General features: G+C 47.3%; 3 protein-coding genes across 3 annotated transcripts; 2 read left to right on the top strand and 1 right to left on the bottom strand.

Annotated features, from left to right (window-relative positions):
* Positions 1-2,981: 2,981 nt before the first annotated feature.
* On the top strand, positions 2,982-3,515 carry F4817DRAFT_361401 (uncharacterized protein; the record flags this gene model as incomplete). The annotated part of the gene is made up of 1 exon (XM_049306399.1): positions 2,982-3,515. The coding sequence occupies one exon, from the start codon at positions 2,982-2,984 to the stop codon at positions 3,513-3,515; it is 534 nt and encodes a 177-aa protein (XP_049155282.1).
* Positions 3,516-4,995: 1,480 nt separating this feature from the next.
* Positions 4,996-7,717, top strand: F4817DRAFT_349329 (alpha/beta-hydrolase). The gene is made up of 3 exons (XM_049304818.1): positions 4,996-5,501; positions 5,586-5,946; positions 5,997-7,717. Exons 1-3 carry the CDS (start codon positions 5,335-5,337, stop codon positions 7,404-7,406), a joined length of 1,938 nt encoding a protein of 645 aa, XP_049155281.1. The 5' UTR covers positions 4,996-5,334; the 3' UTR covers positions 7,407-7,717.
* Positions 7,718-9,204: 1,487 nt separating this feature from the next.
* Positions 9,205-13,253, bottom strand: F4817DRAFT_249620 (uncharacterized protein). Its single transcript, XM_049299145.1, has 3 exons — positions 12,692-13,253; positions 12,223-12,549; positions 9,205-12,138 (listed from the first exon to the last, which is right to left on the bottom strand). Exons 1-3 carry the CDS (start codon positions 13,069-13,071, stop codon positions 9,294-9,296), a joined length of 3,552 nt encoding a protein of 1,183 aa, XP_049155280.1. The 5' UTR covers positions 13,072-13,253; the 3' UTR covers positions 9,205-9,293.
* Between the last annotated feature and the right edge of the window lie 1,899 nt (positions 13,254-15,152).

Raw genomic sequence — 15,152 nt, 5'->3', positions numbered from 1 at the left:
TACCGTATCGTTAAAGCGAAATCAGCGATGAAATTCACGTGGTTTTGGAGGTTCCCCTGATAGGCAGGATGCTTCTGGAACCGTCCATCCAGCCGCTGAAGAAGAGGTGTAGGCTATCTTTCGGGAACTCCAGGTAGCTAGATTTAATTGGATGCTGGCGGTGAGAGCGAAAGCGACATCATTAGTACTTCTTCTATTAAGCTCGGTATGTAGGTCCAGTGTCGCCTGGCATCCTATGATACGTGTAGCTGGAATGTGATCAGTCACTGATACAATAGTCTTGAAACACTTCTGGCCTTGCACGGCCGAATGTGTAATCATACACCACCGGCGTCTTTATGCACGACACGTGGATACTATAAATTTTCTCATCACGGCTTATGATTTATATAGATATTTGTGAAAATCAGCTTGTAAGAGTCCTGTAAAGACGGTATCAAATGCGAGGCACGCACACCCCTTTCAGACCACCTGATACATAGCTAGGCCAGTCGGCCCGTATCAAGGCTGCTAGGCGGCTGTTTGATGTGGTGTATGATAGTCTGCGGCCAAGACGAGGGCTTACATACGTTCAGGAGCAATGATTTTAACTTACGGTGAATATCCGGAGACGCGAGTTGAGGGAGTAATATGGCATTTTGTTTGACGACCTCGAAACTCAGTATTTGGTGCTCCTAAAAGTCTTATCCTACCGTCCCAAGTTTCTCCAAATATTTATCATGGTAGAAAGCACTTACAGTGTGGATATCAAAGTCTGGGTGCATTCTGAGATATGATATGGACACCAAGCGAGTTGCCCCTCAGGACCTCAGCCCGCGTGTGCTATGCAAAATACCAAGCATGCTAGGTGGCTTTTTAATCAAGCCAGTAGGCCGGGAAAATAATGCGATCAGATCATCTATCCAGTTAAGTCCTTTTCTCTACCGAATCGCAACCTCAAAGACAGGAGAGACCTACGATACTCTTTGGCGTGACCCGTCGGGCGTGTAGCCGGAGAGGGCCGTACAGTGCTCAGGGTGTAAATCTATTGCGAATCAACGGCCCAATCGCATATGCCGCATACTATCGTTGGTTGATATGGTCTTAGGAATGGCGCCAGGCTATAGTGGGCTGCGGTATCGCCCACTTGTTGAGTGATGAATGCTCAGGACGAGATAGGCGCGGTTGTAGTAGACATATTCAGCACGCGTCGAATCTAGCTTTCCTCTTGGGAGCTGGCTAGTCATTCGCCTAAACTCGTACCATGATAGCGCGCAGTGTCTCTAAAATCAGCCGTGGTGTCATGTGCTCGAGTGCCCAATTCAAGTGCGGTTCAAAGAGGCTCTCAAGGTGAACAGACACGCGTAAGGTGGGAGTACCCGTCACGAGATACGCTGATTATTTACCCTGGCCGCTACAGGCATTGTACCTAGTAGGTAGTCAAGCATCCCCGACCTCCCTGGGCCGTACACGCGGAGAGATCGTCGATATGTGCGGATTCGCCAAATTCTAATAAACTCGCGCATTAGTCCTCATGCATAATAATATACCACATGGACACAACGAAGCCGGGGCAATGGTGATATCCTCTTTCTTCTCACTTAGACGTGGTCTCTTATTCGGTGTTCAAATAGCTCGTTATAGTGGAAAAAAATGCATTTCCTGTTGCTAATAAAGGGGCGCCTGCGATTTTGACTTGCCTAATGGGCACGCGAAACCGGCGGTCGTCCTCGGCCTTATTCGACGGGTTATGCTAGTAACGGTTTGTTAGTATGTGGCGACGAGCATAAAGCTTCCCCCCAAAATACCTAATTCAGGGATTATAATAGGTATTCTTTCGACCATCAGTTTTGAAAGCCGGACAACAAATATGGTAGTCGGTCTAATAGTACTCAATCGGACAGCTGCAGGAATGTGAGATCAAATCGTATGAGTGATCGACAGCTGACATCCATCTTTCCTGCTAGGCCCATAGTTGGATGCGAAAGTGCATCTCCTAAGGGAGGAATGATATGCGCGTACGCCTCTATTGGCCCTTTCTTTGCGCCTTGAACCTCGTGTCCTCTTCCATCTGCTAAAAAAATTTGCAGACTTTTTTTTTCGCGCCAAATTAAGCTGAAACGGAGGCAATTCTATTGTTTAGACTGTCAGCTGTAAAACAGTAGGAACACAATGGTGTCGGAAGAAGCGCAAAATCGTATAGCGCTGGTGGTCTTACAATCCTTTCCCGTTTGTCACCTTATTCACCCGAAACGATCCCTGAGTCTAGAACGCTCGATGGGGCCGGGCTGCATAATCCATGCAAGCCATTCTAGCCACATCTGCAATCTTTGTCTAGAGGAGACAACGGGGTTACAAGTTACCTTGATGTATGTCTAGGTAGGAGACTCCACCGTTTCTTTGAATGTGCCTGTCGGTAGACTTCTGTACCAGGCAAACTTCGGTGTCTCCAAGTGTACCAATTTGTGGGTTCGAGAGGGGCCAAATTCTGCCAAGTCACGGTGATCGTATGCATATATCGTTTTGATCTGTGTAATTAGATGATTTCCTGTACATCGGAGAATAACTTTGCGGTGTGATTGTCATCGCTTTACCGGGGTTGTCTGCAAGCTCGGGCTGTGTGAGTACCTATGTAAGATAGTCTACTGGCTGCTCTGCCTTTTGTACCTAGGTAGGTAGGTAGGCAGAGTGGGTGTGTCTGTAAAGGCCACTACCACCACCCGCACATCCTTTTGGGGGTGGGCCAGATTTCTGCTGTTCCTGAAAGCCTCCCATCGATAACGACAAGACAAAGACAACTACCCGTTCGCGTTGCAACAATTAGAACTTGTCACGACAAAGGCCGGTCGTCCATCGCCGTATTCGACCCAGGATATGATCTACACGGTCTGACCCTTAAAGAGACAAAACACTCGTCGGCCATAGTAAGCTTTGCGAAAGAACCACCGGACGCCAGGGCCTACCCAGGTAGTTCTAGTACTCCTCTAATGCTCAAGGCTCCAATGGGTATCGTCTCAAGCACGGCCGGACGCCGGGACGGAAACAACGGCAAGGACAGAAACCAGCAGACTCAACGGGATGGTGATCAGGGGAATCCAAATGCCGTCGGCCACTCGCAAACGCTCTGGATCCTAATATTCCGGGGTTATCCTCGCGATATCCAGTCTACCCGAGTCACCGAGCTGTGTATAGTCTTCGACGATAACGAGAATAAAAACCTCACCATCCGAATCCAGGGCAGCTACCCTCACTATAGTGTGAATGAAGTATGGAACCAAGCTCACCCGCGAACGAGGCCGCATTTCTATCGGCGACTTGCAGTTGCGACAGTTGAGACTAGTTCGGAGCCCGATACGCGGCTACGCGACGCAATTCTTGGGACTCACGTGAACAATACCGAGCTGGATTGGAACTGCCAGAGCTGGGTTGGAGACGTTTTGACGACGCTTCAAGACGCAAAACTTATTACCGAGGAAGAAGGCGATAATGCGTTGAACGGAATGGTCAACTATATCGCTCGGGCGCCGTGGGAATAGTGAAGATAGTATAAGACAGCAGATTAGTCTGTATTCCTCGGCGAGTATACAGAATTGCTATCATGCTGAGAAAAAGGCGGAGGAAATAGGGGTTAGTCAATCTACCTGGGCCATCTGGCTTAATAGCCTTCTTTGATGGACTTCTTCAGGTAGCGTCACTATCCTGTTGTCTGCAACCTGGTTCGATACACGCTGACATGATCATAGCATACGTTTCGAGAGTGACCCCTGACGGTTTATATCACTCTGACTTCGAGCGCGAAGGTTAAGGGTGTCTCCCTCGCCCGATACACTTAGCGAAAACTGCTTCGCTCACCGGTGCGCTGGATATCATGTCTAGTCAGAATAAGTATCTACCGTCATAAGATACTTCGGCTTTCCTTAGTCTCACCCTTTAGGCAAACGAAACAAGCAGCCTTCAGCGGAAGGGCGTCGTAATGGTGTAATGAACCGTATGAAGTTTTCATAAGGGTTCAAGTTGGAAGAAAAAGACATATAGGGTGCATGAGTCGTGTTTCACGTCATTTCAGTTCTGGGTTTTTGATGGGGGCTTGGGAGTGTACGGTATATATAGGAATATACCCCAACCTCATCCGTATAACAAAGGCGAAGGCGTTTAGGAAATCATGCGATATTAGTTTGCGACTCTCGAGATGTCTGTCTTCCGTACAATACACAGCTGGGAATATGTTTGGTTAGTATGGCATTTGGTATCATACCGTACCTCGCCTGCACGATGATGCGAGAATAGCTTTCGAGAAATGGCGCAATGGCCGAGGTAGGGACTGTACTGCTTCGGGGTGTGAGATTTCTGAGGTTGATATCATTGCCGCCATGCCCTAATGCGGCGATATCAACCGATTCCTTGGAAATTATCTAACCGAAAGTCTGAATATCGCGCAGCCGAAGCATTGTTTGGAAAGGAGAAATAGTGAAATATAGGTTGGAGTGATATAAATGAGAATTGTTGCCACCTCCACCGGAAATGAAGCAAGACAACACGAGTCTTCTTCAAAGCCGCAGAACTGGTGATAATGGCACTGCTGCTATAGTATCATGTGTAGAGAAGCTTGTGCGATGCGTATGAAGACCTATGTGTAGAGGTTGATTACCCGAGGTAGGTAAGTAAGTGTTGTAAAAAGAAAAAAGGTGAAGGTTTTGGCTTTGGTTTTGGCTTTGGTTTTGGTTTTGGTTTTGGTTTATGCAGTCCGGCGCCAACGCGGGTTTGGTCAGTCTCTCTCACCTTGCACTTGCCTGGCCCGTTCACCTTGTGATATCAGTATTATGTTGTTATGATATGAGACAATTAGGAATGAGCTCGCATGCTCGAAATTTAATGCATTTTGGTACTAAGATATCTCATATTTACCTTAGTATTCTTTTATCGAGGTGTTTTGCTTAATATTGAAATTGATTGGCTGTAAGAAGATCAAAAGACTAACCACGTAAGCCGCCCCTGCTTTTGCATCCACATCGAGCCGCAAGTTGCAACTGCCACTGCCGCATTGATCCGTACGACCCTTATTAGCCGCTATCGTAAGAAGGATACATCCCTAAAAAACCTGGCTTAGCCCGTCTTGTACGGATTACAGAGGCCACCTTCGCCTTCCTTATCCTAAAATCATAGATTGAGTGCGCTGTATTTCGTACTCTCAATCGTAATCACTTTTAGCTACTAACCTTACATTTGTTACCTTTTTCTATAACTTCAATCTGTTCGAAAAAACAACCAGTCGAGCAGTTTGATGGATGTATTAGATAGATAACGGATGTCAACGTCATAGTGAGAACCCGAGAATCCTTTTCGGCGTTTGCGATTATGCCTCCTCCAGCTTCGCTCTGGAGCTCGGTGCGCGTTGCCGCCGGCGCACTTCTCGGACTGGCCTGCTGGACATCGATAACCAACGCCGAAAAGAGTGCTGGAGACTATTATGTCCACTCGTTACCAGGTATACCCGAGGGGGACATGATTAAGATGCATGCTGGGTGAGTGAAGACCCCTGACACCCATCAGCGTTCTATACTATATATTACCAACTTGCCTTACTGACTCTCACCCTTCGCGCATAGACACGTCGAGATCACACCAGAGCACAACGGGAACATTTTCTTCTGGCATTTTCAGAACCAGCACATTGCAAATCGACAGCGCACCGTCATATGGCTAAACGGAGGACCCGGCTGCAGTTCTGAAGATGGCGCATTGATGGAGATCGGTCCCTATCGCTTGAAGGACGAGAACACCTTACAGTATAACAATGGCAGCTGGAATGAATTTGCGAATCTGCTTTTCGTCGATAACCCCGTGGGAACTGGATACAGTTATGTCGATACCAACAGCTTCGTACAAAACCTCGATGATATGGCGAGCCAATTCGTTACCTTCCTCGAAAAATGGTACAATCTCTTCCCGGAATACGAGCACGATGATGTAAAAATCCACAATTCCCCTCTATTGCAATATATTAACTAATTCTCTAGCTTTACATCGCGGGTGAATCGTTCGCCGGACAGCACATCCCCTACATCGCAAAGGCGATCCTCGAGCGAAACAAGCTACCTCAAACCCAAACTCCGTGGAATCTCAAAGGCCTGTTGATCGGAAATGGCTGGATCTCCCCTCCGGAGCAGTACGAAGCATACCTATCATTCGCATACGAAAAGAACATTGTCACGAAGGGTTCCGACTTAGCGGCCGGGATTGAGGCTCAATACCGTGAGTGTAAAAAGGATTTGGCTTCATCTGGTGCTCATCGTGTGGATGTCGATACTTGCGAAAAGGTGCTCCAGGAAATTCTCCGCCTAACCCAAACAAAAGGTTCAGGGGGTAATAACGAATGTTTCAACATGTACGACGTCCGACTCAAGGATGTGTATCCGAGCTGTGGTATGAACTGGCCCCCGGACCTAGGATTCGTTACGCCCTACCTTCGAAAGCCAGAAGTGGTCAGTGCACTACACATTGACCAGAATAAAGCTACGGGATGGGCCGAGTGTAACGGTCTTGTTGGCAATGCGCTCAGGGGAAATGCCGGAAAGCCGTCTATCGAATTTCTACCGGACCTCATAAAGGAAGTAAATGTGCTTCTCTTTTCGGGTGCGGAAGACCTTATATGCAACCATCTGGGTACGGAAGCCTTTATAAGCAACATGCAGTGGAACGGTGGGAAAGGGTTTGAATTATCCCCCGGAAACTGGGCTCCGCGACGCGATTGGACCTTTGAGGGTGAGCCGGCCGGCTTCTGGCAGGAAGCTCGTAACTTAACCTATGTACTGTTGTACAACTCGTCGCATATGGTACCTTTCGACTATCCGCGCCGAACCCGCGATATGCTTGACCGGTTCATGGGAGTCGACATCAGCAAAATCGGGGGTATACCCTCGAAGAGTTTCCTCGATGGCGAGAAACTACCTGATACTACTGTAGGCGGTGCTACCAACCACACCGAGTCCGACCAGGCGGCTAAGGACAAGGAGGTCAGCGACGCCAAGTGGGCCGCTTACCAGAGATCAGGCGAAGTCGTCCTAGTCATCGTAGTTGTCGGCGCTACTATCTGGGGCTACATGATCTGGCGCGGTCGCCGCCGAACCGTCGGGTACTCAGGTCTGCCTATACTATCCGACCTCCCGCGCGCCACCGGGCTGGAGGGCTTCCGTACCCGGAGGGCAGCAAACAATCGCGATTTGGAGACGGGCGATTTTGACGAAGGAGAGTTAGACGATTTACATATCACAACACCCAGAGACGCAGGTGCGGGTAAGGAAAAGCATTATAGCGTGGGAAACGCAAGCGATAGCGAAAGCGAAGACGAGGACGAGGACGACTCGGAGCCGGAGAGGACTACCCGGAAACCCGGCCCCAACGCTGGCCAATCGTCAAGTAGGAGCTAGAGTCCTTGTAGATCGACCGGTATGAAGCACAGGCGGGCATATTTCTCTTTGGCGCACGTGTAGAGCCCCCGGGTACTTTTTGGCACAATGGTAAAAGGGGGTTAAGATAGGAAAACGGAAGCGTTTGCTTGTCTTGTCTTGTCTTGTCTTGTCCTATCTTTTTTTTTTACGCCTCCGCGGTTGTAACTATCTACTATTATAGCGGGCTTGGGCTTTGGTTCTTATAGGCGTAGGGTTGGGTTGGGTCGCGGAAAGAATAAAATCGAAAATGAAAATTACTTGGGCTCGTAGATTTAGGTGTTGAGTAGGAGTCTGTGATTTATTTAAAAGGTACCTACCTGATTACTGTGTGTGAGTGTAAGTATGGTTAATTTCGTAGATGGACCTGAGGTTTACCGTATTGTTCACACCACAGGATCTCGAGCTAACAACATTCCCCAAGAAATATTCTCAACCCATTCCTCCCCTCCCCTCTATTCCGTACACAAGCCCAAAACCAAAAGCTCTCTTAGACTATTAGACTACGGGTCGTCGTCGTAAAGAATGACGCGGCTACGTGCGATTAAAGCTAGTCGCAAATACGAAGAGGGGCTCGTCGTGTCGTGGGTCTGTTATGGTCGAATCACTTGCTTCGTATACCACGCCCCGCCAAAAACTATTTGCAAGAATGGCCTGAGGTTGTAGTTGGTTAAGATGATGGTGTCTTTTTGTATCTAGACTAACTAGGAAGGTAAGACTATTTTATTCCTTACGCATACTATATTAGCATTAGGTATCGGGTAAATTAGCTTGGGTCAACACGCATTGATCTAGTTTATAGGGCTATGCGAAATGAGGATAAGACATCGTGATCTTGGGGACCATCCCAGTGTTAAAAATCCCATCGCATAGCAATAAAATCTACAGAAAGGAGCCACCGTGATGCTAAAACGCCCACCCGAGTGAGCTTTCTAGCTAGGATAAGTGTTGTATCGTTACCCTACATTAACAATCTACAATTAGACCTTCTACATCATACCGCCGCAATTATCAGAGTAGATAAATATCTTTCGCCATTGCGGTCTTGCCTACTACAGAAAGCCGCGTCTGTCTGTCTGAAACGCACTGATGTCTTCCTTGTAAAAGAAAAAGGCAACCTTTAATATGAACGGGGATACACGAGTAAGAAGCTATACGCCTCAGGACACCCGTGAGGTGCCACAAGAATAAAGACACATCATCGCCAGAGCAAATGCTAGTAGTCCCTAACATCACATACTATCCGCTCCTATTTTCGTATCGTTGACTCAAAACGCCGACAAAACCGACCTCCTATTCATAAACGTTGCCACTTAGAAAGTGCGTATTGTGTATAGTCAAGTAGACGCTCGCTGTTGACTTAGCTGACGACTCCCTAGACGAGATGTCCCCGCTACGTACCTATGTAATAGACCGCAAACTCAACGTAAGTAGTCCGTAGACGTACTTGCACAAATACAGACGTATACGCCTTTCCCCTTTTCCTAACCGGCTCGTCCTGTTCCCCTTTCCATTGCTAGTGTCCGATGACCTAGACATGTCCTCTTCGCTCTTTTGCATAACGGTGATCAACACTATGTAGACGCATGACCGGGAAAAGAAAATCGTTATCGTCGAAAAACTCCGCGTCGCAAAACATGGGGTATGCAGAGGGGTATCAGTTCGAACGAACGATTGCCGTAGTGAATCCATATCCGAGCAAAAGAAATGGTCAAAAGAAACAAAATACAAGGTGAAATTTCAGACACATCCTGGTCTCATGTTATTGTGGTTGCTTCATTGCCCGGGCTGGATCTAAAGCTGACGATCTATTGCTGGGAACGCACCCTCTTCTCGATATCCTCTAATTTCCTCTGTATGGGACTTGAATCAATCAATTTCGATAACCTCAATTCCAGATTCCATGCGCTGGTGTGTTCTGGATAGTCTTCCGGTTGATACGTTACCATCGTCCTCACTATCAACGTCTCCATCGTCGTCCGCTGGTTGCTCCTTCGGTTTCCACGTCCCATCTGGGGAAACAAGGATTGACTTCGTCTGTAATAGATTCAGATGCTCCAGCTGCGAGCGTACTTCGACAAGAAACTCATCGATGACGAGGTTGTAGGGTCGCGCATCAGCGAGGCAAAGTGGACACTTCCATTTGTCCACGAAAGACGGTTCGTTGGGACATTTCGAACAGCCCCCGGGAGCGTTGTTACACCAGTTGCACGATTTCTTACCCAACCGAGAATTTAACCAGGTTTCGAGATCAAAGCACTCGAGGTGCGTGCATGACTTCCCACGAACGGGAACTTTGATCATGACCCTGGAGAAAGGATCTATGAGATCGATAGATAATTCGTTCAGCATCACAAGTTCATCTTCGTCCGCAAATTTTTGGGAGGACCCATTTGCTCCCACAAGGCGGGTCCTGATCACCTCTCGTGTCGTATCTGCTGGTACTCCTCCAGACATTCCAACCATCTGAAGCACATCACGGTGACTGAGAATTTCAATGAGCTCGATTGCAATATAAAATTCCCAACCGGGTTTGGGTCTGGGTTCTTCTTTGTCTTCACCAGTCTTTGGAACAGAGACTTTGAGTATGTTCTTGTTTGCGATAGCGGCCGAGGAAGCCTCAATCGGTAAATCCTTAGAAAAATGCGACTTCCGAGGGATACTGAGTGTCTTATTGTTCAGTTCCATAAAAATGTGTTGCGGCCAAGTTGTTTCGGTAGTAATCCAAGCGTCGCCGAGAGAGGTATGCGTCTTCTTCATGTGACAGCATCGAACGCGGAGACGTAGAGATCCACTGGAGAATAAACATACAGGCAAGTATTCGCCTTGTTTAGCCTCTTCCCTTACCAGCTGAATAAACTGATGCCCCGGGATGTCAAAATCGAACTCATGCAGATATGACTGAGGCGGGATCGCGACTGGGGGGAGCGCGAACTCTTTGACTGCTTGATAATACCTTCCTAACTTTGCCGGGTCATGTTCTTGTGGCATTCGCTTCGGGCTTCTCAGATGAACCTGATGAAGAGACATCGCAACAGAATTCCTGTCATACTGATTATAAGGATAGTCTCGCCGATCGATGGTCACACCGGGCGCCGGAATTAGACGGTCAAGGCTACGGTCATAATCGACGAATGGTGTTTTGTGTTGCAACCGGGGATCCGAAAGTGATTGACTATAATTAGGCCCCTGGAGTTGATTTCCTTGAAGCTGATTCGTGGAATACCTTAGCTGCGGAGTCGTCGGTGTATTTGGTGCGGAATTGTAATTGCCGCAGTCTGGATTTTGGGATCCAGAATTTAGGTGACTAGGAAGAAAGAGCCCGGACTGACTGTTGAGTCTATGTAGGCTCTGTGTTCGTTGTCTAGCGACATGAACCTGACGAGGTTGACCGCCGTACGCACCTGTCAAAGCAGGAGTAGTAGGTCGTGGAGATGCCGGCGCCATATAAGAATCCGGTTGAGAGAGTCTCCTCACTGTTTGATGCTGTATGTGACTAAATTGAACAGACTGTATGGGTGTACATATCCTCTGATAATCAGGATTTGGCTGTAACGGTGTTGTCGCTGTTAAACTATTGGCTGGATTGGCGTTTGAAGATAGTATGTACGAAGGCGGTATCGCAACCGGCATCGTACCTTGAATAAGAGCAGGATCGGTAACCTGAGGTGCTCGTAGGGGACCCTGATAGAAATTCTGCCGCATTTGAGGATTCATCTGATAACCCACCTGGGAATTCACCCGGGGATCTACTTGTCGGTTGAGTTGAGTGTTCATCTGAAGACTGATCTGGGGATTCGCCATGTAGTTCGCCTGAGGGTCAAACTGAGGGTTTATCTGGCCACCCATCTGAGGATTCGCGTGGGAAATGAATTGGGAATTGGTCTGAGAACCCATCTGAATATTCGGGTAAGGGTATTGGTTTGATTGCTGGATATTAGGCGGTCCAGTCGGATGGGATTGTTGGCCCACTAGATAGCCCTGTGACTGGTACGCGGAAACAAGGATAGACATATACGCGGTGATGAGACTTTCGTTGTGCGCTTGGTACCTTAGGGGTTGGGGCTTTATAGCGAAGTCGTTAGGATAATTAAGATGATAGTCCTGGTCTGACTTGAATATCATCTCCATACGCTTTGCAGTAGGTCCATCTCCGGCCCCTATGCTCCTCCTCGAGGCGCGAAACATTATTCCCTGGAGTATGGGGGAGTATAGTAGAAATTCATCAAGGAGCTCGCCCAGGAGAAAAGGGTAGCCCTTTGCTCGGTGATCTTTGAATACTCTGTGCCAATTAAGAGCCATTCGGTGGAGGAAATTAAGTACTCGCCCCAGAGTGGCCTTATACCTAGCCTTGATCAGTAATTCATCTAGCGGAGCTGGAAACTCAGCTAAGAAATTGATGTGGTCTGGATTTAGTTTGGTGTTGCTCTTAATAATCATTTCCAGGTTGCTGAACCCCTTGTCCATCTCTCCTGGGTCGCGCGCATAATTCTTGCAAATATCACGAGCTTGCGCTCGGTTTCTAGACCAGATACAAAAGACCTGGTGCAATACGATGAAGAAGAGGTCACCCGATTCAGAAGAGTCTAGTAAGAGTTGATATCGGGGCCGCTCAACTGCCGGGTCTAGACTCTGTACCCCCCCTATAGATTGAAGACGGTTGTTGAGCACTCTAACTGCTCCACACTCGGCGAGGAACTGGAGCGTAGGGTGGCTAAAATAGCAAATACTATTAGTTATCAAACTCTCCAATATCGTTAACCACGATTGTTGCAAGATAGCTAGGCTTCATACATACCCAAGACGCTGCCTCTTAGCAGGTGGGTCCTCTAAGAGTACCAAGTTACTATTGGGTAATGACAAATTCGGTGTAGGAGGCGTATTGAGGGACATGCTAGCAGGGGTGGATGCCCTCGGGGACACTGATATCTCTCTGTTTTGTTGCAATATTGTCTGTAGACGGGGTGTAGGGACCCGGGTTCGAGCTTGTTGCTCGTCATCCAAAGTGGTATTAAGGATGAGTTGAGGTCCGGCTACTGCAGGCACACTTGGAGGTTTGGTGGCGCCTGGACTAGGCTCGTCACTAGGGGCAGGCGACGGAAGTACGGTACGCGTAGCCGAAGTTCTATCGCGTCATAGGATGTAGTGGTTAGTAACTATAAAACAGGCGGTGGGTGGCTTATCCTGAGAGTTGGGGAGGTGATTTAGGTGGGCATCTAGAAAGGGTCGCGACGCGTGGGCGGTGATAGTATTAGAATATAGCTTACGATGTTTGCGGTTGTTGTATTTGTGTTTGTGTTTGTAATAGCGGAGGTTCAGGCGGAGGTTGAGGACGACGAGGTTGTCGAAGTGGGGTAGGAGTAGTCGTCGTCACCGGGATATCAGAGATTGGGACTGAGACGGGCTGGGTTGTCTCGACAATGGGGCGCACAGTCTCCGTGGTAATAGGTTGCTTAGGCGGTTGTGGAGGACGGGGAGAAGGCTTCACGGGTTTTGCGTTGGTAAGCCATGAAGGTTGTCGACGACCGACCCAGGCATTTAGAGTAGAATTTGATGCTGCAACTTGTCTGTCCGACGACACATTCGAGTTTATATTTGATCTCGTCCCGGTCTCCGTTCCTGATCGTTGCCCCCCAGTTGGCGCCATCAGTCATTCGTGATTTCTAGTAATTTCTTTACAACTTGACCTTGGTGTCCCCCTCGGTATCGTGAATGTCTAAGTGCGGAATACTATAGTTGGGAAATCATATGTCAATATAAAATAATTACAGGCGAGTCTAATCTAAAGCTATAAAAGATAAACACAAGAAGAAAGCACTATTCAGCTAGTTAGAGGAACAAACGCACCATAAGTAATATAGGAAATGATAAGAGTATATAAGGACAACGATAGATCGGAATGGAGGCTACGTGTTCGGCTATTGAAGATGTCCATATACAAATGGTTGAGTTGTCAAACGTCGGCGCGGCGGTGGGTGGGTGAATGTAGATAGTGGAAGTTCAAATTCAAGTTCAAGGGTCAAGTTCACGGCGGTTGTAGGCGGCTACAAACAATTTGGCAGCCCTGGCAGCTACTGCCGTGCAAGGATGTGACAGCTGGGTCCAAGGCCTACATACATGGTACGGATCGACGTTTAGATCTCTAGTGTGTACTAGTGTGAGGTGAGGTCCTGAAGGAAACAACCAAGTCGTGGAAGTTACCCCTGGTACACATGTACATACATACATGTAGGTATTACGTGCTATTTACTCCAAGGATAAGGCACTTCTGCGGAGTAGTTTCCTTATTAGCATGCATGAAAAACGATGAAAGTTGCACTTATCTACTTGTAGGTACCTACATGTAAAGCCTGCCCGATTGTTGAAGGTACATAAAGCCTAACCAACATATTTACGATCACAACATGACAGTACCTAATTCAACTCATCAACTCCCTTGCTTCAGCCAATGTCCTATACATACCCAAGTATATAATACCTACCTCGTATAGGTTTGATATTTGATCATATGTATATAAGCCTTATGTTAACCCTCTTAAAACGGCGTTATAAATACCTAAAACAACCGGGTAGACTAATTTTCAATTGCCGAGACTACATCATCAGGTAGGTACTTTACTTTCAGTAGTCGGAATGGTCTCGGGACTGGATTACAAGGCCGGCCCTTGGCGATCTTAGAAATCGGGCCTTGCCCTGCATGGCCCCGAAAACAAACCAGTGGTGGATATCTCGGTACTCAAGGCACATCTTTAAGAAGAGGTCTGAATTCCCGATCAATGTTTTCACTTTATTTTGTTCATGCATCATTCTTATCTTTGCTTTGAGCAGGTTTAGACCTTTAGTAGATGTCGGATGCGTTTTGATGTAATTGCGTACTTGTCAAAAATGCTCATCTCATTTTATATTTCTTAGATTCAACTTAGTCAACTACCTCGGGCGCCGAAGATTCGGGGATATAAAGTATCCAACTAGTATTTAACAGGTAGTTAACTATGATATTAAGCTAACAACTGGGTGGAAAAAAGCTAAACATTACATTACACACATATACATAAAATTAGTCAACTAAAAGGAGATCGGGGTTAACACCAAAAAGAGAAATAAATAACCGAGCATTTAATACTCTTAAGAAAGGAGGCATATTGAAAACTTATATGTTATACTAAGAGCTGTAATAGGTGTGACTACCTCTTACCTGGTAATTAAGGCGCCGCGGTACGTCCTTCCATACAACATAACATAGGTAGGTACCTACATACATGGCCCGGTTTTGGTTAGGGAGCTTACATGTTTAACGGATAACTACATACATACATGTGGATCCATAAGACCCTAGTAAGAAAAAGACCCCTCACAGCTCACTCCGTGATCCGTCCACTAAAACCCATCCAAACGGGTTGGTTTCTCTCATCCCATCCATGATCCCATCCATCCGCGCTCAAATCCTACAATAGGTTCCTCACCAAATCTATACCCTCCATATCCTTCAATTCAGTCCTCAAGAAAACACTACATCATCGTCTGCGTTTTCCTTCAAGAGATAGATATTGGTTACATCCCTTTTTTCTTCCTCCCCCCTCTTTACTCCTATGTGCATTTACCGAGCGACGTAGGCCTGTGCCTCGTCCATTCATTTCCCCTAGTCTGGGTTGTTTTTTCTTGTGCTTGCGAGTTTGGTGCGACTAGGACGGTAAAAAGGAGGGAACACCCAATTGGACAACGGTCCTC

This window comes from Daldinia loculata (assembly GCF_022478755.1).
Source record: "Daldinia loculata strain CBS 113971 unplaced genomic scaffold F4817scaffold_64, whole genome shotgun sequence".
In the NCBI taxonomy this organism is placed as follows: domain Eukaryota; kingdom Fungi; phylum Ascomycota; class Sordariomycetes; order Xylariales; family Hypoxylaceae; genus Daldinia; species Daldinia loculata.
Note: the sequence above shows the minus strand (reverse complement) of the source record. Positions and strands in the feature narration are given on the sequence as shown.